The following is a 27,362-nucleotide window of genomic DNA, read 5'->3' on the forward strand; positions in this document are numbered from 1 at the left end:
CAATTATATCCAAATTATATCCAATGCCAGTTCACCATCTGTCACCGTAGACATACCATCCCTAAATCCTACTCAATCCCAGTTCAAGCCCATTTTCCAAGCAAAGCCATGATACCAGCACCAAGAACCATAGTCAACACCATGAAAGTCAACCGCCTGTTATCCTGAGTGCGGTGAGGGTCGAACAAGAAATCACGAGCAAGCAGTTCAACAAGACCAGTGTATAGCAAGATCCCAGCCGAGATAGAGTCCAGCACACCGGACACAACATTAGCAGTGAAAGAGCCAGGGTTATAAGTTGTGCGTACGCCAAGACCAATAGCAATGGAAATCGGGGTCGTCAGTCCATAAGCAGCACACAAGAACCAAGGCAACCAGCTTCCCTTCTTGAATGGGATACTCGACATGCGCGCCCCGATACCAAGTCCCTCAAACGTCTGATGGAAAACGAGCACAGGGTAAAGTGTAGCAAATTCATCACCGGCAACACCGAGGTTGAGACCAATAATGACAGAGTGGAAGATAACACCGAATTCCAAAATCAACAGCGCGGCAATCTGCTGCTTGACCGAGCGCTCGATCGCCAGCTCCTGTGTCTGCGACTCGATCTCCTTGACTTGTTTGTCACCTGAGTGGCTTGCCGAAGCACGCGAGTCTGTACGACGCACTTCAACGCCACTCGCCATCATGGGCTCTGGGTCTTCGCGACAGATACCGTACTTGATCTCGACCCAGCGCTCGGCGCCGAAGTCCAAGAGGAAGACAACCATTAGCGATGTCAATACAATCGCGGGACACCATGCGTAATCTCCCCAGTGGCCTGTCAGTCCGACGCAGGAGTTGCCACCGATTTCGGCGTATGCGGGATCGAGGAGGTGGATGAAGGCTGTTGCGATGATGACTCCGGCACCGAAGTATTTTGCAAAGAGATAGGCGTAGATAGGGATGCGTAGGCGTGGTGCGCGTTGTGCTAGGACGGGGAAGAAGGTCGCTGCTGAGGAGCAGATGAGAATCACGAAGATGGCGGATATCCGGGCGCCTAGTTGGCCATTGTATTCGTTTTCCCCTGCATTAAGGTAGCAAACAATTTGGGCAGCGTCAACTGTATCCAGGTCGACATTGTGAGGATCGAAGGACATCTTGGCTGGTTATGTTTTGTGTGTTGTAGATCGTCTCCCGACGTTGGATGGGAGGAACAGGAGCCTCTGTGATGTGAAACAGATGTCAAGGGTCGAAAGAAAATAAACAAGATGATTTTGACGGTGCAAATATCAAAGGAATATTTTGCCCATTTTATATTTGAGAAACAACATGAGTTTCATCGGGTCCTCCGTTGTGTTGAGGACCTTGGGTCTTTTCGGCCCCGGTCATATTAGCTTGGTGGTTAGCTCAACTCTTCGTCGGTGGCTGCATTGACTAGGTTGTTTGAGCGATTTTTGGAGTTTTTGATATCCCTGTAATACTAAATTAGTACTCAACTTTCCCAGTCTACGTATTTGTTGCTATTTTCCCAAGGACTTAGGGCTTCTATGTTCCTTGCCGAATATCAAATGCCCAGACGGGATCAACCATCAGCCCTACCCAGGATGTTAGAAAACCAAGGCTCAGAGAGTTTCTTGTCAAAGCTTGGAACGAAGCAAGCATTTTACGCAAGCCTTGTCAGTGGGCCAAATCCCGTGGTAGTGATTGGGTGTCAACGCCATCAGTTGCCCCCAAGGTCCTTCAACTAAGATTGCCCGTTAGTCAAAACCATACCACGCTTTTTTTTTCGAGGAGATATTACTTAGAAAGGCAGGTGGTATATAGTAGCTTGAACTTAGATGTCATCCCATTATTCCAATATGGATATTTATATGTGCGGATAGTGGGTAATGTCAATATACTGACCTGATATCTCAGATCCACAGAGATACTTCGGTCGTCAAACTCCGAAAGCATCTGCTGGGTCGGCTAGAGCCGAGCCAATAATTGATTAAACAATATTCATTACATCGCAAAAGTAGTTCATGTCGCGAGGTGAAATATCACATACCCATCTCCTCGTCACATTCGTGGGCATTGCAGCCAGCCATTCAAGGGTGCAGCATAAACCACAGGGGTTAAGACAACCCTACAAGTTAGTATGTCCGGAGTCTAGACTTTAACTTCGAGGGCCTAAGAAGCTGAGGGAGGAAAAAACATTTGAGAACATGAAAAAGCAAGTTCATCCATCCCGAAAGCACGAGACCATCCCATCCCAGTCCTAATGCCTGACACTTATCCCCATCCCACATTGCCCAAATACATAGTAACATAAAACATAGATCATAAAACAAGTCATAATAAGCACAGTTGAAAGTAATCCTCACATGCAAGGTTTCTTCATAACTCGTTTCGTTTCTCGTATCCCATACCCAAGATCTCATCTCAGGTCAAGACGCTCCCAGGTCTGTCTGTACACATAAAATCAGGTTTCCAGCCTGTCGTTCGTATAATATAGTTCCCCTCCCATCAAAACAAGAAACAGAAACACGCTCCGAAGCCAATCGCTAAAATCATCACGCTGAGCCAAGCCACTGAAAACTATAAAAAGGGTACACAAATAAGAGAAAAATAAAAAGTGTTGCGTGATCTATCGTTGCACGCTAGAATTTCAAGGGCCATTGCTAGCCCGTATTTTCGAAGGAAAAAAAGAAGGATAAAAGAAGCCAGATCAAACAACACCCAAAATCAGGATGTTGGAAGAAATGTAAGAAAAGTAAAAAAAAAAGAATCACAAGAAGTAAGGTCAGTGCGAGAACCGCACGACTAATGCCAGAATGGAAGTGTCAAGGATAGAAGATACCTTCTACCTTGACGGACGTATCGTAATTATGGCCATTCACCATACGGTGGAAGTCTTGGACAACCTTCTCAGGCACGAAGTCCCACATAAGTGATCTGGAATGCACACCCGAAGACAAAGCGGAGTGCATGCGAGTTCGCTGCGCAGTGACATCGCGCATCGCAGCAAACGCCTGCTGCAGACTAGATGGCTTCTGTGGCTTGTAGTCTCCACTGGGATCCTCGAAGGTTGTCAGGGTGTTGTACTGATCCGCGTTCATTGAGAAAGCCTGGTCGCGCTCCTGCTCCTCTGTGGGCATCACAAGCGTGTTGTGCAACTGGTCTAGGTTTGAGGGCATGGATTGCGCAGAGCTCATCTGCGCCATCTCCATGCCGCTGATTGTTGCCGGCGAGGGTCCAGTTGTTGTGCCGTGATTGGCCAGGTCGTTGCCGGATGGCGAGGCTAGCACTGCTTTCAGCACATTGGCTGACTCGGCCCGGTACTCTTCAGGGAGTTGAGGCATGGAGCGGCCCAGTATCGAGGTACTGTTTGAGGCGCAGAAGGCACCAAGAAGCAGGAACATGCAGATGGCGTTCCAGTGGCTCGGCAGGTCTGACCCGTTGTTGGATTTCTCCGGAGCCTTGACCTGTTGGCTAACCTGAAGGTGCGGAGTTTGGACACCTTCCGGTTGCAAGGGAGTTCCAGTAGCCATTGAGAATCCGTCCCATGAGCTTTCCATGGTAGGGTTCTCGAAGCTGGTGAAGTCGCCGGGCTGGCTTTCTTGAGCAGGCTTGGCGCCATGCTCAAGCTGTTGAATTCTCTCTTCCAAGATTCTGTTCCTCTTCACCAGATTGGCTGTCTGTCGCGTGTGCGTGATGATAAGTTCATCTTTCTCAATGTTCTGGCGTTGGATGTGCTCTGTGAGCTGCTCATTGTAGAGAGTCAACTGGTGAATCTCGTACTCCAGATTTTCCCTTGCTCTTTGGACGTTCTGCAACTCCTCTTTCAGTTGCCCGATCATGGCTCTCAGTTGCTCGATTATCGCTTCTGGTTGCTTGATCATTACTTCCATTTGCTTGATAATTGCTTCCATGTCCTTGATCTTTGCTTCCAGTTGCTCAATCTTCTCGATATTAGCCTCGGCCTCCTTTTTCTTGCGTTGGCGAGAATGCAGCCTATTGCAGTAAGGTTAGCGATTAATCCAACTTGACTCATAAATCTCAACATACGCTGCGTCCCGATTCCGCAGTAGCCGCTTATCGGACTTCAGTTTCCTTTTCTCCGCCTCATCTGTGCAATTCCTGATGGCTTCGTCGATATTGCTCAAATTCAGTTCGGGTGAAATTGCGATGCGGGAATTTCTCTTCCGAATCGCATCTCCCCGATGTGGTGGCAAAGCAATCCTGTAGTTCGGACTCTTTCTCGAGTTCATCTCTGCCTCAGCCATGTCCATGGGCGCCGGCATCCAACCCTGGCTTGATTGCGGCGACATGGCGACACTACCGGGAGTCGCAAATGCCATACCTCCACGGTACGACATAGAGTTCGCAGGCATAGCGCCGACGGGTCCAACCGCACCACCAGAGAAAGGGGTGATACCATTTTGATCTCCATTGCCAGCATAGGGATCATAGCTCACGGTCGGGGTACATGAACCTGAATCCGTGCGCGGCATGGACCACGTTGCCTGCGGGTAGGAAGGTAATTGGGGGCCATCGACGGGCATGAATGAGGCACCCGTGGAGTTCAGCATAGCGTGGCTAAGCTGCGAATGCGAATTTGGCTGCGACTGGCCGGCGCTGGTATTTGAGTAATTGGACCAGACAGAATCGCGATGTGAGTAGGCAGGTGGGGCATCGTAGGAGGCGCGGCGGTTGTTGGAAAGGTCTTCGGAACTTGGGTCCAAGATCTTGTCGTCCAACACGCTCATCTCGTCGTCTTCCGGTGTCACATCTAACGTTGATGGTGATTGTTGGTAGAATTCAGACTGGAAATATTGTGCCATCGTGAAGAGGCGGTGTGTGTGTGAGAGAAAGAGGTGGGGCGGATGAAGAGGTTTTATAGACAAAATAGGTGTAGAAGTAAAATCACCAAAGAGGACCCAGATAATAGTAGGTAGAAGTATAGAAATAAGGATGGAGATGACGGTATAATTGTGCAGAGAGGGGGATAATATGCTGTGTTCTAGTTCCGGGGGGGAAGAAGCAGGCTATGTATGAGCAGATGCAGCGCTCGTGCGGTTGACATTGTACCCACAGGTACCGAGTACCCATGTGGGTGATGGAGAATAGCCTGTCGATCAAGTACCCAGTACTCATCCAGCGGTCTGCGCGGGAGTGGAAGTGTGGCCCCCGGAGCAGCATCTCCGTTATTGGCTGCATTGTTTTGCTTGGGCAGACCTGCATCTGTTGATGTTTGATTATTTTGGTATTTTGGTTATTCAGCTGGAATTTTCTCTTTGGGCTTAATTACATTTTTTTTTTTATTTTGTTGGTATATTTTTTCATTGTTTTATAATATAGTCACTATGTTAATGTTGGTATTATTTACTCCCGAGGTAGTATAGAAACTTAAAGTATTAACAATCTATACAATATGAGTACATACCGAGTATGTATACTATATGTATTGTCAAATTTTACAGAGGATTGCCCCTTTTCTGTCCTGTATAACGTACCCCGTAAATGCGAAGCCATCACCAACAATCACAAGTGGGGGAAATCAGACGCCAGGCTTATCGATAAACGATAGCCTATCGATCGATCCTCGTTCCGCCGGCTTGAGACAATCCTTGTCGTGGGGAGTATTGGTCTGTGCCGTACCTTATTCACGGCGCTTACATGGTATACTAACTGCTACTTAAAACTTGACCTGCACATCTACTTAAAATATGTATTTTTTTGTATCTTTTTGAGTATTGTTGGTACTAAACTCATCACCCGTGAATGGTCAGATGTCCAGTTCAAATGTCATCCTCCTTTCTATCCGCCGCTAATAGCCAATCGTTCCCGAGTCAGTGCGACGATCCCTTTGGGCTGAGATTCATGGCGGTTGGATGTTTTGCTTTTCTCTTTGTTTTTCTATATTTTTGGTTTCATTATTTCCCCCGTCTTAAATTCTGCGGTATAGTATGAATCTCTGGGACGGGCTCGGCCCGTCGATCCACTGTTGGGCCAACCACGGATGAAAAAAAAGAAGAAAAAAGGGAAAAAAACAGAGAAAAGCACGGATGCCATACACTGATCACTTGTCCTATCCAGATGACGATCTCACCCCTTCAAAGATTAAAATCCGTATATGGAATAATACACTGGAGTTTAAGACCCTGGCTAGAGCAATAGCTTGGGTTGAAAATCTCACACGCCTGATCTTGTCCAATCCTGCCGTGATCTACTTGCAGCTCTCTCTGCAGCTCCCATATGGCTGCAGCAGCCATCTTTACAACACTTCCGGGCTCACAGACCACATTTAATCCGTAATCGACTATGCGGAGTGCAGGGACATGATGCCATCGTATTTGACGGGTGCCTTCCGGTCTGCGCGGGGTGAACACCCCTCGTCTCCTATCATGATTGCCCCAATATACTAGGATCTCCAAATTATACCAGGATCAAACTCGGGCTGTAAATCAGCTATTATTTTCCTTTTTTTTTCCTATTTCCTCCATAGTTCAATAAGTACTATATCGAGCCTTGCCGCCCAAACCGAAGACCCGGTTCCTATTCCTGTTCGTTCGTCTCGACAATTCCCCGGAGCACAAACCCCCTCGGCGGCAGCCCCTGAGTCTGTTCGCAGTCTATACATAGTACAGAAAATGGAGCCTGTGATAGTGATAGGCCTGTCACCTGGGCGGCAGCTCGGCGGGTAGGCAACTTGGCCCGGATAAGATCTGGCGGTGAAAAAGCCGAGTCTGTCCAATTGAGATCTAGTCTGCCATCGGCCACCCCGTTCACTACTATATTAGTCATAAACAGGCAAGTCTTTTTGGTGCAAGGGTCCCGATAAAATTTTCGTTTCTGCTCGCCAATAACGCGTCTAGAGTCATATGAGAAGCTAGGACCAGTATCTTGGTAGTTGCTTAATGTGTAGATCATAGATTCAGCACATTACTCCCTCCCTACGGCGTGAATAACACATACACCCTTCATGCGGTGAAGCTGAAACCACTGTTTTGCCATATGACTCAGAATGAAACTGGTGATCTACCTTCCGTGAACAAGCTAGAAGGCCATGGCAGGTCCACCGCTCCACTTCCATTCTAATGATTATGTAGCCAATGGCCCACTTCTTCCACGGCTCCATACAAATGATTCCATAAAAATTCAACACACCGTACGCTGTATGTGCCCAAGGTCACCAAAACACATCCCCGGTACGAGCTAAGCCGGATATGATCTCAAAGCCTCACTTTGAACCGGTACCTGCCTGATGTGCCGAGAACTGGGTACATTGGGCACATCATATGGGACGAACTAGCGTGTAGGATTGGATGCTGCTGGGCCACTATGTGATCATTACTGGGCTGTTGATATGCTCCACATGCCGAATCGGGGTCTCGTTGACGTTTTTCGTGTTTGTAACCTGCCTATCGGGGAATCCGTCTTGTCTTGGTCCCGTTGGTGGAAGACAGTTGATCTCTGCCGAGGACCCTCGTTCACCGATTTAATGACTCATTCTGTTGCAAGGCGAGAGATGGACGTAAGGGTTTGGGAGTTTCTGTCGCTTTCTGCGGTTCTGATCAACCAACACGTCGTCGGAATGAGTTTGGAATAGGTGGGCCAACGACCTACGATGATCCCAATATTAGGACAAAGAATCTATTATTCAGTATCACATATTGACTGAGTCACTATCTCTTCCTACTGCTGTTCTCGTCCGATAGACTGTCTTTCTCTGCTACTATTCTCGTCCGATGGATTCACCTTTTGTCCGATGACGTTTTTAGTCTTGGTTAGAGTATGTTGTAGCCTTTTTGTCCTGCACTAGAGCCCAACAGACAAATTGGACGTAGTACAATAATTGGTCTCATGATTAAATGACGCGCAAGAGTCAAAACATCACGGAATATTATTGATAGGCAAGGATCGGGATATGTGGCTTGAGTTAGCCGCCGACGCTTCCAGGTGTTGGTGATAGATTAGCAGAGCATGCCTAGCCGCCGACTCTTCCAAATGTTGGTGACAAGATGGCTAGCCGCTGATTCTTTCAAATGATGGTGATACGCCGAGCATGTCTAACCGCCGACTCGTACAAATGTTGGTGATAACCAGAGCATGCCTAGACGCCGACTCTTCCAAATGTTGGTGACAAGATGGCTAGCCGCTGATTCTTTCAAATGTTGGTGATAAGCAGAGCATATCTAGCTGCCGATCTTTTCAGGTATTGGTGATACGCCGAGCATGTCTAACCGCCGACTCTTACAAATGTTGGAATTACTACGACGTGATTACTACTAGTTTTATATATAGTCAACTAGACGGTATATAATCTAAGCATATAGTAATCTTTACGGCCCTTCGCCGACTTTCATACCTTAATCGATCTAAAAACTAAGGGACCTACTTTGGTAGTCTCGATCTCCCTAGATTCAACCAAAGTCAGTATATAAACTCGGTCAAGTATATAGGGGCATTGACATGCTTTCAAATAACTTTTGAAGCATGTAGTATTCTACCACCTTCCTCTGGATCCAGAATTCCGGAACCTATCCGAGTCCTTCGTCAGGATCTCGCAATACTGACAGCTTAGATAGATAACATTTAGTGGTTTGTCGGGCACTGGTAGCTAGGTCGTATATCTTGGGCTTTGTGACGATGGCGTTTGTTCTTTCCTTCGTTACTTGACTGTTTCTCTATTTGTTTGAGACCTCGAAAGTTGCTACTAATCCTAATCGGGAAAGAGGTTTGTTTCCAAGGTTGCTGTGCGGGCTAGCCCAGGCTATTTAATCTCCATCAATCTACCGCTGACTTCTTTATTCTACTTCTTCCCAAGTTTTAGTATTCTAGTCGAAATATGCTCTCTCTTCATTAATTGACCTGGCATGGAACCGTTTTCACCTAGGGAATCTACATATTATAGACATACTATACGAACTTTCCACGGTGACTCAAGCCCTTACAGCGATCCTTGATACTGGCGTAAGAGTTTACTCCGCTATCTACTCACGTTGAAGTGACTTCTCGTCGAACGCTTTGACAGCTTTCCACTTTGACGGATTGGAAGCCTCGAATGACATCGTGCCTATCGGTTTGCTGAACCCTTGCCGCATCACATTGAATTCGCTACAGGAGGAGGGTGAGGGAAACCAACATCGATTTTCACGCTAACGACATACGGCTCAGATGCTCCGGGGCCTAATCGTCCATGCGCTTCTACTTATTCTCAACTTTCCCTGTCTATACATGCACGTATGAGATATAATTCACCTACTTCCCCATAACGGCGCTCGTCCAACTACCTACTGAGATCATATGGACCATCGCATCAGGTCTTTGCACGCAAAGTGACGTTTACGCCTTGATTCGGACCAATCGTCATTTATACAAAACATCAAGTCTCTGTATTGCTTTCACGGGAAATATATTCATGGGGCCGCGCTCTCTTTTGTCGTCAAGCCGAACCTCTTTTTCAAGTTCAAAGTTTGCTAGACGGGCTGAATGCTGCCCGCGACCAGTCTCAAGTATCCCCGGCAGTGCTAGAAGGGAGTCTTTACCCTCAAGGTATCTTTACCCACCCTCTTCTATAGCAAGGGTACAGCATCCTGAGCGTTATGAATATCCAGCACACCATCCCAAAATCGTGACCGTCTTGTTGGATTTTGGTGCACAGGCCAACTTCGACCTTGGGAAACGGGCTCAAGGCACAGTTCCTCAAAGTGCTCAAAACTTGTGGCATGGTAAAGGTGTTGACTGCCCACCCCTTTTTACTGTGGTGGAATTCGGCAATCTGGAGTTAGTAAAGTTGCTTCTTCAGCGTGGCGCTGATCCAGAGCTGTATGCCCCTTCATCATTGTATCACGCTATACAAGATGATCAGCGGGGTATTATTCTTATATTACTAGAACATGGCGTGGGACGACAAGCAAAAGTGTTAAAGCTAGCTTTGCTGCGTGTGGGACGCCACACTGCTAGAATGAAGGGTGATCATGAGATGGTCGAATTGTTGGAGTCTCATCGTGCGACCTTAGATGCTCTTGCTGACATTGACGGGGAGGATTGGGATGGCATTCATCGGCCTATTTTCTAACGTTTGGTTATGTCCGGCAAGGCTAAGATCGAATAGGAAGAGAAGGGTAATGAGAATTGATTAGGTGCCTTTTCTTATATCACATTTTCATGTTGGTTTGCTTTTTTCTCTGCTCCTAGAATTAGAAACGATGATATATAAAACTGCACAACTGTACAGTAGATACTGCAGTAGAGAACGGCGCTATCATTGTGTACTGTCTTTACATGTTTGTTATGTATTGTTTTTGGCGTTCGGTTACATGTAATCGGTTTAAAGACAGGGATTCACCCATAGGCAGATAGACACAGATTGAGAATACACACTTCTAAAGCTCTCTAAATTCACTCGTTGAACGCAAGTCTACGAATCTTAAGCATGCCTCGGTAGCTACAACGTGGAATTACGGGCGCTGAATTGACTCGTGTGCCGGAGAGTACATAGTCTTGACCGTTCCCCTCTCCAATGTATACCCGCTGATGCCTTCAAGTGTTGGTGATGCGAGGCGCATATGCCTAACCGCCCGCTTCCAAGTGTTGGTGATGCGCAGAGCATATGCCCAAATAGTACACCAACAATAGATCACTTGATACCGAAGTAGTCATGTACAGTTTATCCTGGCTAGACCGATCCCGCCGTCCATCTAGACAAGGAGGTGTTTAACTTTATTCCGTAGTCACCGTCTCGACATGCTCTAGACACACAGTGGCGTTGACAACTCTATCACATATTTGTAAATGTTTTGCACATGAACTCTGCCTGTCACCTATGATAGCTACTCTCAGTATTGGTACAAGTACAGGATTTGTTATATCACTAAGTTCAGTTGACATACCCCGCCATGTCCGTACTTGGCAATTTCAGCCCTAGAGGATACTGATATCCCAACCACAATCATACTACAACCTACGAGTACACAAAAGCATTCTAGACCCTATCTATGCCTTGCTCAGCCTACTTTCAATATTCTTTTTGTGGCTTGGGCATGTCTCACGGGCTGGGGGTCATGCTTGTAGTCTTGGAAGGATATCCTGGGGTGCGGATTTCAATATTGTGCTGCCTACGACACGCGTCCTTTTAGCTTACAATTACCATGCAATAGTGAGGCTTATACATATCTCGACGGTCACACAACTTCCTTCATATTAATAGTCAGGAGGACAGGGACCCGGCAGTTTCTATCGTCACATGGTGGTGTCCTATACCCAACATGTCGGCAGATGCAACTATCAACAAATATAGAATCTAAAATACTAAGTACACGTGCGGGAGGTAAGTTTAAGATATTCAATTTCATTTTGTTTCCTTTTTTTTTCAGCTCAATACTATTGACATGTTCTCGGGGTATGGGCAAAACAAGAAAAATCAAAGAAAGCGCGAACTATCCAGTCAACTACAATGGCAGGATTTAGGACTTAGAAGCGGATGAAGTCGTGCTGCTGCGACATCTCGCCGCTATCCACACCTTCGATCAGTTCTTCGGGAGAATCGTCGAATTCATCGGAGTCAACGTCATCCGAATCAATAGCATCGAAGTTCTCTTCCTCGCTAGAGGGGTCAGAGTCATCCTCACCCAAATCGGCTTTACTAGCAGCAGCCGCAGCAGCCTTGCGGATCTGGCCTGCGCGGTCGACATGAGGCAGCTGGCAGCGCTTCTTGTGGCAGGCGCCGGTATTCGCATAGTCTGGGCACTCGTGGACGTGCTTCTCTTCGCACGCATCGCCCTTTTCGCAGTATCCTAGGGTTGCAAAGGCGCGGCAGACGGGGGCACCGGGTGTCACGCGGACGTGGGCGTAACGACACTCTGGGTTGGCGCAGCGTCCTCTAAGGAAATGCATACAGGAGGGGGAGCGGTGGGGCGAGGGCTCATGGGATAGATCACAGCTACTACCTGCGGCACATTGGCCTGTTTGGAGGAAGTCTTTGCAAATAGCGACCTTACTAGGGTCGTGGACGAACTGGCAGGTTGGGCCTTTGTAGCAGGTTCCTGAAAAAAGCAGACGTATTAGTTTTTGAATATGATCATAGGGTGGAACATAGCAGTATGGCCCGTAGGAAAATAAAATACCGGTTGTTGTAAATCTTTTGCAGAGCTCGTTGCGTTTCTTGACCGTATAGTTCCTATGGCAATGTCAGTATCACGGTAGCCACTAGCCATCGCTAAGATCAAAACTCACTTCTTCATAGCCACAGCACCGAGACGGTGCAGGTTTCCATTTTTGCTTCGCACAAAGGTCACATCGGCCACTTTGACGCGCTTGGGGGTATTGTTGGCAGTACTGGGGTCATCTATGAAGTGTAAGCAAATTCCAGCAGAGGAGCGAAGAAAATACGCACTCGAAATACGAATGAGTTTGCTTCCGCCGTTTGCAACCCTAAAAGGAACATCATTGACAAGAATCTGATGGCCAGCTGCAGGATTTGCAGTTGTGGAAACCATTGCGTGAGAGCCTGGGCCCTCTGCATATCGAAGTACCTTCGCTTTTTCGTACTCGGTCTTTTTCTGTTCTCTAAGCTTGCGCGTTCGCTCTATTTCCTTTGATCTGTCCTGTGTTTTCCGATCGTAGACGGCAGGGTTGATAAGCTGCATGTGGCGATCGTGCTTCACAACCCAACCACTGCTAGTCGAAGATGGTGTCGGAGCCACTGCACTGTCGCTAGAACCCGTCGGGGCTGGGGAGGAGGTCGCGCCGGTATTTGAGCCAGCACCCGCAGTATTTAGAACAAGCGTGCGGTGTCGATGAGGAGCAGCTGCTCCTCGACCGCGTCCTCGACCGCGCCCCCTATAGTATGGGGCCCATCCTGGGTGAGAAGGAACGTGACGAGACACGTACTGAGACTGGTGGTTAGCTGGATGGGTCTCTTGTGTCTTGTGGCGGTTTATTTGGCCTACTTGGGTTAGCTTTGTGTCTAGAGTGAGCTGGTATTAAACGCACCTGCAAGCTTGCCGATTCTGGCCAGGAGGTCGTCGTTTTCGCTCATGGTGGCTATCTGAAGCTAAATGGGGTAAGTTGATGCCAGATACAGAATCTGAAAGATCCTCGAATTAAGATCAAAAGGTGGAAAAAGTCGACTGAGCCGGTGATGCGGAGGAAGCAGCAAATACGCGCCCATTTAGCGCTGGTGGCTGGTGTGAGATTGGTTTGTAGTGTTTGTATAACATTGTCGCCTTAGGCATCAGGCCTAAGTGGCGAAGAGGTCTGTGCTCATCTGAAGGACGTCACCAACCATCAGGCCAAACAAACGGAGTACACTGAGACAGAAAAACGCCTCTTCGAGGCCTGTGCATTTACCTGAGGTCAAAGACAAGTCGCTTCATCTAGAGCACCTAAGTTTAGTGCCACTAGGGAGCAGGTCCCCGCCAAATTAACAATCACCAATGAAACGCCAGGTACCTTGCGTACATGTTGGAAAAATTATTGTCTAGTGGACTGAATCTGTCAATATGCACTCGCTGTCTATAGGATGATCAAGCAATGTTAAAACTACTATGTAAATTGTTGCTGAAATCAACATGTAATCAGACACGCTGTCACTATAACTCGCAATATAAGGGCAGGCTCCTTTATCACACGCTTACCAGACTATCTGGAATTTACACAAAAGCCAGCGGACAATATCGGGCTTACGCGCCACCAGTTGCCCTGCGTAAGTCAATGCGTCAACAATATGTCTACGTTCTGATGGAAACATCCTCCTGGGTATGCCAAGGAAGTGCTCAAAACGTAGTCAATGCGAGTCCTACAGAGGTATGAGCTTCAAATATTTGTACTAATTGAAGGCCACACAGAGTCATGAATCCACATATGTATTATTACCATTGAGTATATTGCAGCGGACGAGTGTTTTGCTCTTCAAATGTTTCGTTGAGGCAAAGCTTCATCTTAGATAGTGCTAAGGCAAGATAACCAATCCTTCTCTCGAGCAATTCCAAGCCAAGAGGCTTGACCTACTATAATATCTTACAATAATTAGTATATATGTGACATATATCCCATCAATTCATGGCAGTCGGTAGACCTCCTTTCTACTAAATACCCTTTCACTTGCATACTATTACCCTTGTGAAATTGTGACTATTGCTTAGGCTCAAGTCCAACATTATATGTAAAACATTTGTTCATTCCATTCTATGACTATTTTCCGAATTAAACCTGGATTTCCGGCCTCTCCTTGAAAACCTTAACGCCAGGGGCCCTGAGTATGCAACATATTGAAGCCGTTATTTTTGTTTATATTTGTTAAACGTTCTCAAAGTGAACGTCATCCTGATCCGTGACCATTCCAGAAGCTGGATCATCCTCTGACTCGAAATCGTCGAAGCCTGGTGGCAACTCTGCCTTTGCACTGTCCATCGCATTCGAGTACTGACTGTGGGTTGCCTCGGGCTTCAACTCCCAAGTCATAGCAAAGTCACCGGCCTTGACAAGGTGTGCAACCATCTCCAAAGTCTGTTTGAGATAGGCTTCTGGCTGTGCCAATCGGGCCTTGAGTGTCTTAAAGGGCCAGTATTTGAATTCGCGGAAGCACTGGAAGATAAGATCCAGAAGCTCGTTTTGCGGCATACGGGTAGACTTGTTCTCTTGGGCTTTTCCTTTGGTAGTTCGGGTGGCTTGCTGCAAACAAAGTGAGTAATCTAACCCCGTACAAGAAACAGAAGTGCAAAAGACATACCACAAATTGACCCCGCTCGGTTGGAAGAGCATGGCGCGCCTGGATGATCTTCCCGGGTATCTTATCAATGAACACAGTTTCCTTTCGAGGTTTCAGAGCTTCCAGCGCTCGTTTCTCGGAAATCCGTCTGAATTCTTCATTCTCAACGGGAAGGCAATTGAATTCTTCACTGACCGCGCCGGCGAGGGCAGTGTGTTCTAAGAGTTGTCAGCAAATGTAACTCATCATTCTTGCGATGGGACATACTTGGTATCGTCTTGCGCACATAAGGCTCCCATCTTTTGCCCTGTTCCCGCCGCTTCGCCTCGCGTTTCTGTGCTTCGTATAGAACCGAGCGCGTTTCACCAAACGTAGCCATGCGGTTCTCGACGCCGGGGATGTCCTTCTCGGTGAAAAGGTATGTATTGTGGGTGAGGTGTGATCCAGTGCCTGATGGGTCGACCGTTTGACGTTGGAGTATGTAATCCTTGGGAATGTCCCGATTATCTGGGCGCTCATGTAGGCGCAAACTGACCTGAGAAACGGACGGATGTCAGAATCTGCCAGACACACTGCATGCGCATGTATTTCTACTTACCCTCTTGATGTCATTCGGTGTTCCCTCTACTCTCATTGTACCAAGCTCAATCTCTTCGTCATCGTCTAGGTGGGACCAGTGCTCCCACAGCTGCCGAGGCAGACGGGAGAGCCACACATTCTGACCTGCTTGTGTGAAGTCCAGGTCTCCAGCATCTTCGTAAAGGTCTTCCTCGTCAATGTCCCGAAGGGCGATATCCTTGCTGTCGGGGTCCTGCTTGAAGTACGGGCGATCCGGGTCTTGCTTGACCTGGGCCATATTGGGTGCGGGATGACTCGAAGACGGTGGGAATTTAAAGAAAGTGATGGTGCAGTAAATGCGACCGGCGATCCACCGCTAGATTTATCGGGAGAGAGGTGGTGGATAGGGTGAGAAGCGTGTTTCAGTGATTGAGTCCGCGCCACCCAGATCTGGAGCTCTTCATTCAACCTGAAGTGGTAGGCGGTGAGAGTCAACGTTCTTTGTATGTATGACGACTTGTTTTTAGTATTAGGTGCATACCTATAAATTTATACACTCAGCTACAATCCAATGCCGAATGTGGCTCGGAGGAATAATTATCAATTCAGCAAATATTATCCTGGCTCTCACTGAGCGAGATCTTAGAACCTTTTCAAGTCACCATAACAATAGTCATATCCACATGCGAACAACTTCACAATTAGCAACCTTTATATATCTTTCCAAGCTTCTCCATACTTGGTGCGAAGCACACCTTCTCGATGCCGCCTATTGACATACTGCAATCTGTTTAGCTATAATACTATATTTCATATGGATCCCAGACCATTTGCTTGGTTATATTTACGCGACATTAGCTCTTAAAGACCTGGTTTTTGTACTACATAATTCTGCTAGATAACTGCTCTATTTTTGTGTAATAATATCAACCAATTCCTCGAACGTATTCTACCTACGGAGTATGTTTGTCCAGATTAAATGAGCTCCATTGTCCTGTCTCTGCCTGTATACATCCCAGCTCTTATCGCGATAACAGTTGGCTGTCCCCGTCCCCACCAGCACTCCACGTCTAACAGCAACTCTCTTCACCACCTCTCCTTCACTCAATCAGCTACGCAGCATGGCCTCCCAAAAGATGACCAACGCCCTAGCGGGCATCGAAGCGAATCCACACCAACCAACAAAGCTACAGCAATACACCGACCTCCTCAATGAGATGGTAGCAACCACCAGCGGCCACGAGCTCGCCCAAGATCTAGTCTACTATCTAGACTCAATCCTCAGCGAGGAAGTGAGCATCGTGGCCGCCCGCCCCCTCCTCGACGCCTTCATCACAGTCCTACAATCCCTCACCCCAGAAACCAAAATAAAAGTCGGCCAACACGCCATCACCCTCCTCCACACGCGCTCCGCCTCAGTCGAAGAACAAGACTCGCAAATCCGCGAGATCCTCGCAGACGCCTACGAATCTCAGGAAGAATACACAGCCGCCGCCCGCGCTTTATCGGGCATCCACATCGATAGCTCACAGCGTCTAGTCTCAGACGCCGCCAAAGCCCGTCTCTGGATCCGCATCGTACGCTACTACCTCGAAGACGACGACACCACCAGCGCCGAAGCCTTCCTCAACCGCATCAAGAACCTCCCCTCCAAAATAGAAGACCACGATGCAAAACTCTACTTCCAGCTTTCCCAAGCCCGCATCCTCGATGCCCGTCGTCGCTTCCTCGACGCCGCACAGGAATACTTCAATGTCAGTCTCGCGTCCGGCGTCGACGAAGGAGACCGTCTGACAGCCTTATCCGCGGCGATCCGATGCGCGGTCCTTGCGCCCGCTGGCCCACAGCGCTCCCGCTCTCTCGCCCGTCTGTACAAAGACGACCGCTCGCCCTCCGTTGGGGAATTCGGTATCTTGGAGAAGATGTTCCTCGATAGACTCCTGACGGCGGATGAAGTTGCCGCGTTCGCGAAGAAACTTGCCCCGCACCAGCTTGCTGTTACGGCGGATGGCACGACTGTTCTTGATAAGGCGGTAATCGAGCACAATCTCGTGGCGGCGAGCAAGCTGTATGAGAATATTCATGTTGATGACCTGGGCTCGATTCTGGGGTTGCAGGATTCGGGTGATGTGTCTGCTGGTGAGAAGGCGGAGGCTTATGCGGCGCGTATGGTTGAGCAGGGACGACTGCGAGGTCGGATTGATCAGATTGATGGGGTTATTTCGTTTGATGCGGAGACTGTTGGTGGTTCCTCTTCGGGTGCTTCTAATGGGACGAAGCTGAGACAGTGGGATCTTGGTGTGCAGGAGCTTGCGGAGGATGTGGAGCGGGTGGCCACTAGTATCTCTGATCAGTTCCCGGTATGTGTTGGATTGTTTTCTGTCTGAGGTTCTTGCTAATGTTGATTCTAGGAATTTGCCACAAGCCAGATGGTTCATTGAACTGACTGCTCTGTCTGTGTGTGTATCTGATGAAAGATCTACGAATTCATGCCTTCTGTCTACTCTTGCATATCCTTTAGCCGGCCTGAGAAATGACAAATCAAGCTTCATTTGCTGTTCTCTCTTTTGTATCTTCGAGGACTATACTTAATTATCAATGTCGTTAAAAGCGACATCTATGGCTTGACAGACCTATTTATCAACTAAGCGCTTCTTGAAGTTTTAATAAACTCGACGTCCACTAAAGTTTAATTACACGAAAATCAAGCTAAATACAACCTAAAAGACGAAGGCTAGAGTAGGAAATCAAATATATAAAGTCTAAAACACGAAAGGTGTATAAATGGTATAGGCAAATCAAATCATAGTCGGTGAAGCCGACATATTAACATCAAAATGAGGGTGGTGAAGTTGGCAAGGGTAATCGAATGCAAGAAATGCCGTGGCAAGTCGTATATGCATGAACATAAAGTGAAGGAAAGTATATAGAAAAAGGAAAGTGGATGTATGGAGTCGTTGGCGTTGCATATCAATGCCGCTCTGGGTTGGAAGACCGTGCCTCTGCTTGGTCCTATTATGGCACCAGTAGGTTGTTTTGTCATCATACCCGAACTCAGACAGAAGTGTCCATCGTCTTTGCATTCGACCATGTCAGAGCAGATTCAGCTTCTCTCGGTAATAACCCCCATTCACTCCATCCTCTCAAGAAGATAAAAGATATCATCACATCATAACGGCGTAAATCAACAGCACACCACTCAGGTGTTCAGTCTAGTAGTCGAGTCATTCCCAGGAAGGATCGAAATATCCGTCTGGACATTGATAATCCGCGGGTGTAGGTCATCACCCAGATGACCCGGGGCTTTACTCTCGACCTGAGCATTGTACATCTTAACGAACTCGATATCCGGCGAGCGCGGGCTAGACTTGGACAAGAACAGAGAGTTCGTATAATCCGTGTTGATATACGCAGGACCAGTTCCAGTGCGCGAGCTCTTCAGCTTAAGCGCCGGGAACAGTCCGCGGATGATGGGTAAGTTGGAGCAAATCAAGCCAACAGCAGGCTCGATGTGCGTCCACAGAGTAGCCTGGTAGACGGTGAAGGTTGGGTCTGTGGGACTGATCCAGAAGAGAACGACGATGCGGTAGATACTAGCGAAGCAGACGAAGGCGCCGAGTGCAAATACTCCGTTTAGGGCGAGCTTGTCTTGCCATGCGCGGTGGAGATTCCAGATCATTGGGATTGGTAGGACGAGGATGACGAAGTCCATGAGGACGTTGAAGGCTTGGTTGACGATGATGAATTGTTGGGCGTCGAAACATGTTCCTTCGATGCTGTGGTCCCAATATGCGCGTAGGGGTCGACATTGTCCTGCGCAGGCTAGGAAGATTCCTGTGCCCCAGGCGGCGATTAGGCAGTTTAGGCCGAAGGAAACCTTTTGGAACTTGGGAGTTGCGAAGAGGCGGCGGTAGAAGCAGATGATGGAGATCTTGATACAAGGGCAAAGTACGAAGTAGGTGAATTGGTTGGCGAGGAAGATCTGGGTGGTGTTAGGTTGGAATGTTCGATGTTGGATTTGCGGGGTATACATACCTTCCAGTAGTTCATGAGGGTTTCAGGCGAGAGATCCGCAATGTGTGCTCCATTGCCTCCAATTGAACACCCTATAAGCTGTTAGTATTGAACGAAATTGCCATCCGGGGGAATCTCTTACAAAGAATCAGCTCGACCAACATAGCAACGAGGAGAACCATGGACACCATGCTCAGATAATCATCAACACCGAACCCTACTCTCCTCCGAAGGCGAGCAATGATTCGCAAGACCACAGAGATGAAACACAGACTGACCAAGACCGAAATGATCTCGATCATCTGCCATCCCTTCTTGCTTGGCGCCATTGCACTTCTCAGGTGGTTTAAAGGAGTGTGGGGTACAAAACAGGAAAAAGCAAGGTATGAATAGAAAAAGGAATGACTGGGTTAATACATAATGTTTGGGCGTTCGCTGATATAAAACATGTAGGTACGCGCGTATATCCAAATCCCGGAGCCCTGGTACCCTAGGACAGCTCAAAATTCCACATTCCACTTTATCCACTCAATACATCCCTAGTGGCCGATCCTTGTCCTCATAGGGATCTCGGTAGTTGCGTGATATACGTGCATATGCTGAACCACGTGAAGGTGAGATCTACATACTCACGGGGCTGGTTATACCCCTTGCTAGTTTTTTTGTTTCTTTGAACGGTACAATGGCATAGAAAAATAGAAGAACCTTGGAACATTTGAACATTAACGAAATAGGTCAGTGGATCTTCAATGTGGAGATAACAAATAGGGAAAGATATCCCTACGATCGACCCTCGAGTCATGTACGAACTAACCCTAAGAAGCTTTGGGAACCCTGTAAGGACTGAGACTATCACCTGTACTATTCCCTTTATATCCATATTTTATATTCTGTATTTACTATATACTCCATCCATTTTCGATATATTCAATAGACAACACAAGGTTTTCCAAAGTTTCTCTAGAAGGAAAGCCACCCCCGCGGACATCAGCTCATCCACGGTTGACTCCTCTGCCGAGTTTCGGTTAAAAACTGACATGTAGATCTCATCGATAGCGTAGAAAAATCGCGCTATTAAAACATTTAAGAGCTAGTGCGCTACTGCGAACGCTTCCGAATATAGCAGTTCGTATGAATTACTTACAGGGTAGACATATGCACATCGTGTCACTGTAGACCGCTCTGCAAGCCAGTGGGGGATTCACATACCTAAATGGTTAAAGGTCGTCTTTTTTTTTTCCAAGTCAAATAGCACGTGGGTCTATTGAATGTCAAACTCTTCAGTGACCTCATAACACTGTCGATCACTAGAACACCCCTGAAAGTGCCGATTCGATACACACAAAATTGGGTATAGCATGAATCCACATATGAAAAAAAAAAAGCCCGCATTGATCCTCGGAAAAGGAGAAAAAGCAAAAATGTGACTTGAACCAGTCAAATAGTGGTCGCATAGCGCGGAATAGTGCATGGCAGTTGGCAAAGATCGTCAAGATCCAAATTCTGTGTGGAACCGAAGAGATTGATAATATTTATCTTGCATACTCATAGTATTCTTTGTTTTTCCCCAACATTACTTGCATATATCACACATCATATACTCCATACCTCTATCTTACCATATACCCCTCCCCCACTATGACAATCCCAACCGACACTGGACTTACAGTCCCCCTCATAATAAACGGCCAGGAAGAAACAACCCCTAAAACTTTCCCCGTAATTAGTCCTTACACCAACACAACTATCTGGACCGCTTCCGCCGCAACATCTCAAGATGCAATCCGCGCCGTCGAAGCCGCCAACGCGGCCTTCCCCTCATGGTCGCAAACAAAACCAACCGTGAGACGCGACATCCTCCTGAAAGCCGCCGATATCCTTGAGTCCCGCCTCGACACCAATGCCGAGTACATGCGTCAAGAGATGGGCGCTGACATCGGCGCCTCCGCAGGGTTCGTAGTCCCGCTTGCAGTTCGTATGCTACGTGAGGTTGCGAGCCGCATTACCTCGATCTGTGGCAGTGTACCTGTTGTAGAGACAGAGGGACAGAGTGCGATTATTTTTAAAGAAGCGATGGGTGTTATTTTAGGAATTGTGCCTTGGTGAGTACTCCGATCTATGCTTACAGGTAACGGAATATTTCCATGGAATTTCAATCACTAATTACTGGTTCAGGAACGCTCCCTATGTCTTCGGAATTCGCTCCGCTGCCTGTGCCCTCGCAGCAGGAAATACAACAGTCCTTAAATCTTCTGAATTAACTCCCCGCTGTTACTGGGCTATCGGCCGTGCCTTTGAAGATGCCGGTCTCCCCGCCGGCTGTTTGAATATCATTCACTGTGCCCCGCAGGATGCCCCCGAGGTTGTCAATGCCATGATCGAGCACGAGGCTGTGCGCAAGATCAATTTCACTGGTAGCACAGCTGTGGGTCGGAAGATTGCACGCGCGTGCGGTCAGAACCTTAAGCCTTGTCTTATGGAGCTAGGCGGGAAGAATAGCTCGATTGTTTGTCATGATGCTGATTTGCAGACTGCCGTGCAAGGAGTATTGGCGGGTGCATTTTTGAATGTAAGTTTGAGTCCTGCATATATTGCATGTCGCATATTTATTTCTATATCTATCTCCGAGTCAATAGCTAACCCATTTCTTCCTTTAGTCCGGCCAAATTTGCATGGCAACCGACCGAATCCTCGTCCACACTTCCATCCTCCCGGCCTTCATAGAAGCCCTTCAGAAAGCCCTCGCTGCCGGTGCTGCAGCCTCTGCCCTCCCACCAACACTCGTCAACACAGCCTCCAAGGCCCGCGTCGAAGCCCTCATCGCCAACGCCATCTCAGCAGGCGCACACTTCATCTCCGGGTCTGCGGACAGCATCCCGACCGACTCGGGGGTGCGCATGGCGCCCGCCGTTCTGGGCGGTGTGAAGGAAGACATGGCGTTGTGGCAGGAAGAGTCCTTCGCGTCAGTTGCGGCGTGTATGCCCTTCGACACCGAGGAGGAGGCGATTCGTCTCGCGAATGGAAGTGGGTATGGACTTTCGGCATCTGTGTTTACGGAGGATCTGCGGAGGGGCTTGGCGATGGCTAAGCGGATTCAATCTGGGTATGTTGTGTGACCCATTCACTTTTGTTATTCCGATTCTGGTGGATTCGGTGGATACAGACTGTGGATCTGTTTTGCTGACTTTATTGTAGGGCGGTTCATATTAATAGTATGACGATCCATGATGAGCCGGCTCTTCCTCATGGCGGTGTGAAGAATAGTGGCTGGGGTCGGTTCAATACTGATGAGGGATTGAATGAGTTCTTGGTTACGAAGAGTGTTACCTGGATGGATTAGGGATATTTTGGATTTGCTGTCAGCGTTTTGGTTGGATTTTATTTAGTAACGTTTAGCTGCACATATGTATTGCAGGTCTGCTCCCAGGGCCAACACTGCCATATTTTATGCCTATTTTATATGTATAGGCCATTCGTCTCGCCCGAGAAACTCAATTCGACGATCTTCTCGCCCTAGATTCTCGTATACGTTCTCGGTAAGTTTCTCACCCGACTGTTCAGCAGATTCCCTATATGCCAATAAAATATTGGGTTGTCAAAAATGAGGTCAAATCTCAAGTTCAAGCATGCGACTCTTTATATTTTCATACAGCAAAAGCTTAGACTTCCAGTCGGCGTTTGAATCCAAAAGAATACACGGTGTTATATGATGTCATCAGTCCCACTGAGGCAATTCCCATCCCCGGATTAGGTCAGTCCCACCCCTGCTTTCCACCAATCAGAGACCAGGTGTTCCTCATCCGGCAACTGAGTTTACCTGTTTCTGGTTGTCCCTTGGATCTCTCGGACGAGATGAATTTGAATATCAAAGTATTGAAATACATAACATCTATACCTTAAGACTTATAGAATTGAAGCATTCAAATCTAAAACTTCGTACTTTGTTCATCATGCCATACACAATTCGGGAATTCCGGACCGTGAGTCTTATTCCGAGGCTCACACCGTGATCAGCTACCACTGTAAGTACCGAGGAAGCCGGAATTCAATATCCCAGCACTGTTTCTGCTCGAAAACACAATACTCCGGGTACTCCGTACTATATGTCTAATTCCGGTCACTTTCCGAGCCGTCTTTTACTATTCAAGTGCTCCCTTCACAGGAGTTTAGGACTGGAATGTGATATGTAAATGCATGTGAAAATGAAACAGATCTAGACTTAACAAGTCTATACTCCGTTGTTACATTAAAATGATTTTAAATATTATATCGCATGTGATCCCCCCCTTCCCCAGATCGACCGTAATGAAAGACAAACCAGAGGTCGCCAATTACTGTTACAGCGGGTACCCCCATCTTTCATCTCCCCACGTTTGTGCCTCGGCCGATAGACGTCGGCATCTGACCTCCCCCGAGCCCTTTTAAGATCCTTCCTCTTTCTCCTTTCCTTTTTTTTCTCCATATTTACCTTTGCCTATACACATAACATAATGGCTGCACCTCAAGTAATTGTGGTCGGTGGTGGCCGTAAGCATCTCTCCCCGCATTCTCTCCCTAACCCCAGCTGATCTTCTTCAGTCTCTGGCCTCAGCGCCGCACACACTGTCTACCTCAACGGTGGCAACGTCCTCGTTTTGGACAAGCAGGCTTTCTTCGGTGGTAACTCTACCAAGGCCACCTCCGGTATCAACGGTGCTCTCACTCGCACCCAGACCGATCTCGGCATCCAGGACAGCGTCAAGCAGTTCTACGACGATACCCTTAAGTCCGCCCGTGACAAGGCCCGTCCCGAGCTGATCAAGGTCCTGACCTACAAGTCTGCCGCCGCCGTCGAGTGGCTGCAGGATGTCTTCAACCTCGACCTCACCCTCGTCTCCCGTCTCGGTGGACACACTCACCCCCGCACACACCGTGGTCACGATGCCAAGTTCCCCGGTATGGCCATCACCTACGCCCTGATGCAGCGATTGGAAGACCTCGCCGAGAAGGAGCCCGGTCGTGTCCAGATCATCAAGAAGGCCAACGTCACCTCCATCAACAAGTCTGGTAACAATGTTACCGGTGTTACCTACACTGTCAACGGCGAGGAGAAATCTGCCGACGGTGTTGTCGTTCTCGCTACCGGTGGTTACGCTGCCGACTTCAGTGAGACCTCCCTCCTCAAGAAGCACCGCCCCGACACCTTCAATCTATCCTCCACCAACGGCACCCACGCTACTGGTGACGGTCAGAAGATGCTGATGGCCATCGGCGCCAACGGTATCGATATGGACAAGGTCCAGGTCCACCCTACCGGTCTCGTCGACCCCAAGGACCCCAACGCCAAGTTCAAGTTCCTGGCCGCCGAGGCCCTCCGTGGTGAAGGTGGTCTCCTCCTCAACTCCGAGGGCCAGCGTTTCTCTGACGAGCTCGGTCACCGTGACTACGTCTCCGGCAAGATGTGGGAAGAGAAGGAGAAGGGCAAGTGGCCCATCCGTCTCGTCCTCAACAGCAAGGCCTCCAAGGTCCTTGACTTCCACACCCGTCACTACTCTGGCCGTGGCCTGATGAAGAAGATGACCGGCGCCGAGCTCGTTGCCGAGATCGGCTGCGGCGAAGCAGCCCTCAAGAAGACCTTCGACGAGTACAACCTCATCGCCGATGGCAAGAAGAAGGACCCCTGGAACAAGCGTTTCTTCCACAACATGCCCTTCAAGCTCGACGACGAGTTCCACGTCGCTCTCATGGAGCCCGTTCTCCACTTCACCATGGGTGGTATCGAGATCGACGAGCACGCCCAGGTCCTCAACAGCGAGCAGAAGCCCTTCGATGGCCTCTACGCCTGCGGTGAACTCGCCGGTGGTGTCCACGGTGCCAACCGTCTCGGCGGTTCCTCCCTCCTCGGCTGTGTCGTCTACGGCCGTGTCGCTGGTGACTCTGCCTCCCAGCACCTTTTCAAGAAGCTCATCAACAACGGCTCCTCCGCCTCCTCCCGTCTCGGCCAGATCTCCCTCCACATCGACCCCAGCACCCCTGGCAAGATCTCCGTCGAGTGGGGCGGTGCCGCTCCCGGCGCAAGCCTCCCCGCTCTCGCTGCCCCCGCTGCTCCTGCTGCCGCCGAGGCCCCCGCCGCCAAGCCCGATCCTTCGAACTTCAAGATCCCAGAGACCGAGTACTCCATGGAGGAAGTCGCCAAGCACAACACCAAGGAGTCCCTCTGGGTCGTGGTCAAGGGCGTCGTCCTCGATCTCACCAACTGGGTCGATGAGCACCCCGGCGGTGCTAACGCCTTGTACAACTTCATGGGTCGTGATGCTACCGAGGAGTTCGCTATGCTCCACGACGATGAGGTTATCCCCAAGTACGCCGCTCAGACTGTGATCGGTCGTGTCAATGGCGAGACCCCTAGCCTGGAGCTGTAGAGGTTCTAACCCTTCTCTCATGCCTCTTCTCCCTGACGACCGCTCTCCTCGATGAAATATGATCCTCTAGCGTGTGATCTCGCATACCCCATTTCGTCTCTTTCTGTTGTTTCTTGTCGTGTTGGCTTTGGCACGCTTGCTTCCGGTCCTCAGGATCCAGGATCCTGCTTGGATCAGTTTGTGTAAAATACATACATAGCTTTGGAATATATTCTTTGGAATCATAGATTGTTTTTCATTGATTTAATCGTAGCTGTAATGAGTGTTTAACCCCTAGGACTTAGGGGCTCGCGTCTAAAGTCAATAATCCAAGGCAGCTCCAGGGCTAGCCAATCCTAAATAACCAATTTGCCGAGGTATGCCAATAAGAATCCTATTTTATTAGGCCATTTTTGTACAATTGGCCAAATACTCACCGTACTACCTCTCGTATAACTAGCCTATATTTACATAAATGTACATGGTATATCAAAACAAAACCAAAAACCCTACAAGAGCACATATCACAGTATCACCCCTTCATGTGCATCAAAATCATCTTCAACCTCCTAACAGCAGGCCCATCCTCCCCACCCCCTCCTTCTTCCCTCCCCTCAATCTCAACCCTCGCCTCCTCAAGCACAGGCTGCAAAAACCCCCAAACCTCATCATGATACCTCTCCTGAACACCAACCCAATCCCCCGCACCAGGGAGATTCGTCAAAACCTCATCGCGGAGGGAAGTAGAACCCGTAACTGTATTCCCCTCCCAACTCCCAAGCCCCTGACTCAAGAAAACATCAATATCAGGAACGAGACTACGTCCCGTTAGCCGTCCCTCTCTTTCCTCCTCCACACCCATCCCCTTCCGGAAAGAATCAAGAGCTTCTTTCTCGCTCGCTGAAAGCGGGTGAGGCATAGCCGCGATATCAATCTCGGTATCTGGGACTGTGGTCGGGTCTTCGAAATTGGGGTCGAAGGTTGCGTCGCTTAGGAGGGAGACTACGGCTGCGCCGTCTGTGGTTTGGGTATGTTCATGTTCTTTTGTCTGAGTGTCCTGCCATTGGCGCTGCCAGACGGTTTCGAGTTGGTGTTGGGTTGGGTCGTGGGCGCGTGCTTTGCCTTTCCATGTTGAGGAGGGGGTTTGGAGGTCTTCGTGGGGGTGTTCGGGTTGATATGTTGTAGTTGTATTGGTGGCTGTAGTTGTCTCTATCCCGTCATATCCATATGAATTCCCATTCTGGAATTCGTCTTCTGCCAAGGGAGGTAGGGCGAGTCCATTTGATGTATCGTGTTCACGGAATTGCGCTGTAGATGTAGATGTAGATGCAGAGGGAGTTCCAGTTCCATGTGTGGTTGCGGATAGATCCCTGCTTGTCTGTGTATTTGGGAGGGAGGATGGACCGGCTTTGCCGTTTGTCGTTGATGCTAGGGTATTGGCTATGTCGGAGCTTGGGGTGAAGGCGCTTTTTGCTAAGCCTGTTGCGGAGGTTTGGATGCGGGATGCTAGCGAGGGGGCGGGGGTTTCGGAGGGGTTTGAGGTTGAGGTTTTGGATTGGGGTTTGGGGGGGTTACCCCGCTTGTTCTCTTGGTTGCTCATTTGGATTGGGGGATATAGTCTGGAGGTAGTTAGGAGAGTTAGAGATAAGGAGGGAGGTTGAGGTGTTGAGATTGAGATTTGGGGGGTAGCTTCGGTGTTCGGCTTAATGTCCTTGGGCCGGAGGGAAGCA

At 48.6% G+C, this 27,362-nt stretch overlaps 9 protein-coding genes across 9 annotated transcripts; 3 read left to right on the forward strand and 6 right to left on the reverse strand.

Moving 5' to 3' along the window:
* Positions 1 to 83: 83 nt before the first annotated feature.
* On the reverse strand, positions 84 to 1,139 carry zrfA (high-affinity Zn(2+) transporter ZRT1; the record flags this gene model as incomplete). Its single annotated transcript, XM_040796127.1, has 1 exon — positions 84 to 1,139. One exon carries the CDS (start codon positions 1,137 to 1,139, stop codon positions 84 to 86), a length of 1,056 nt encoding a protein of 351 aa, XP_040650665.1.
* Positions 1,140 to 2,807: 1,668 nt separating this feature from the next.
* PGRI_084140 (putative bZIP transcription factor) lies at positions 2,808 to 4,808 on the reverse strand (the record flags this gene model as incomplete). Its single annotated transcript, XM_040796128.1, has 2 exons — positions 2,808 to 3,978; positions 4,033 to 4,808. The coding sequence occupies 2 exons, from the start codon at positions 4,806 to 4,808 to the stop codon at positions 2,808 to 2,810; spliced, it is 1,947 nt and encodes a 648-aa protein (XP_040650666.1).
* A 6,634-nt stretch (positions 4,809 to 11,442) lies between these two features.
* PGRI_084150 (CCCH zinc finger protein) lies at positions 11,443 to 13,009 on the reverse strand (the record flags this gene model as incomplete). Its single annotated transcript, XM_040796129.1, has 5 exons — positions 11,443 to 12,014; positions 12,096 to 12,148; positions 12,205 to 12,316; positions 12,365 to 12,916; positions 12,964 to 13,009. The coding sequence occupies 5 exons, from the start codon at positions 13,007 to 13,009 to the stop codon at positions 11,443 to 11,445; spliced, it is 1,335 nt and encodes a 444-aa protein (XP_040650667.1).
* A 1,259-nt stretch (positions 13,010 to 14,268) lies between these two features.
* PGRI_084160 (transcription factor IIF subunit TFG2) lies at positions 14,269 to 15,536 on the reverse strand (the record flags this gene model as incomplete). The annotated part of the gene is made up of 4 exons (XM_040796130.1): positions 14,269 to 14,643; positions 14,702 to 14,898; positions 14,948 to 15,215; positions 15,279 to 15,536. 4 exons carry the CDS (start codon positions 15,534 to 15,536, stop codon positions 14,269 to 14,271), a joined length of 1,098 nt encoding a protein of 365 aa, XP_040650668.1.
* Positions 15,537 to 16,359: 823 nt separating this feature from the next.
* On the forward strand, positions 16,360 to 17,679 carry PGRI_084170 (PCI domain-containing protein; the record flags this gene model as incomplete). The annotated part of the gene is made up of 2 exons (XM_040796131.1): positions 16,360 to 17,598; positions 17,650 to 17,679. The coding sequence occupies 2 exons, from the start codon at positions 16,360 to 16,362 to the stop codon at positions 17,677 to 17,679; spliced, it is 1,269 nt and encodes a 422-aa protein (XP_040650669.1).
* Positions 17,680 to 18,437: 758 nt separating this feature from the next.
* On the reverse strand, positions 18,438 to 19,581 carry PGRI_084180 (uncharacterized protein; the record flags this gene model as incomplete). Its single annotated transcript, XM_040796132.1, has 3 exons — positions 18,438 to 19,220; positions 19,274 to 19,344; positions 19,395 to 19,581. 3 exons carry the CDS (start codon positions 19,579 to 19,581, stop codon positions 18,438 to 18,440), a joined length of 1,041 nt encoding a protein of 346 aa, XP_040650670.1.
* Positions 19,582 to 20,890: 1,309 nt separating this feature from the next.
* On the forward strand, positions 20,891 to 22,592 carry PGRI_084190 (aldehyde dehydrogenase; the record flags this gene model as incomplete). The annotated part of the gene is made up of 4 exons (XM_040796133.1): positions 20,891 to 21,354; positions 21,428 to 21,821; positions 21,910 to 22,355; positions 22,448 to 22,592. 4 exons carry the CDS (start codon positions 20,891 to 20,893, stop codon positions 22,590 to 22,592), a joined length of 1,449 nt encoding a protein of 482 aa, XP_040650671.1.
* A 1,150-nt stretch (positions 22,593 to 23,742) lies between these two features.
* On the forward strand, positions 23,743 to 25,653 carry osm1 (putative fumarate reductase Osm1; the record flags this gene model as incomplete). The annotated part of the gene is made up of 2 exons (XM_040796134.1): positions 23,743 to 23,779; positions 23,831 to 25,653. The coding sequence occupies 2 exons, from the start codon at positions 23,743 to 23,745 to the stop codon at positions 25,651 to 25,653; spliced, it is 1,860 nt and encodes a 619-aa protein (XP_040650672.1).
* Positions 25,654 to 26,164: 511 nt separating this feature from the next.
* Positions 26,165 to 27,232, reverse strand: PGRI_084210 (uncharacterized protein; the record flags this gene model as incomplete). Its single annotated transcript, XM_040796135.1, has 1 exon — positions 26,165 to 27,232. One exon carries the CDS (start codon positions 27,230 to 27,232, stop codon positions 26,165 to 26,167), a length of 1,068 nt encoding a protein of 355 aa, XP_040650673.1.
* Positions 27,233 to 27,362: the final 130 nt, after the last annotated feature.

Source organism: Penicillium griseofulvum (assembly GCF_001561935.1).
Source record: "Penicillium griseofulvum strain PG3 chromosome Unknown contig_10, whole genome shotgun sequence".
Taxonomy (NCBI): domain Eukaryota; kingdom Fungi; phylum Ascomycota; class Eurotiomycetes; order Eurotiales; family Aspergillaceae; genus Penicillium; species Penicillium griseofulvum.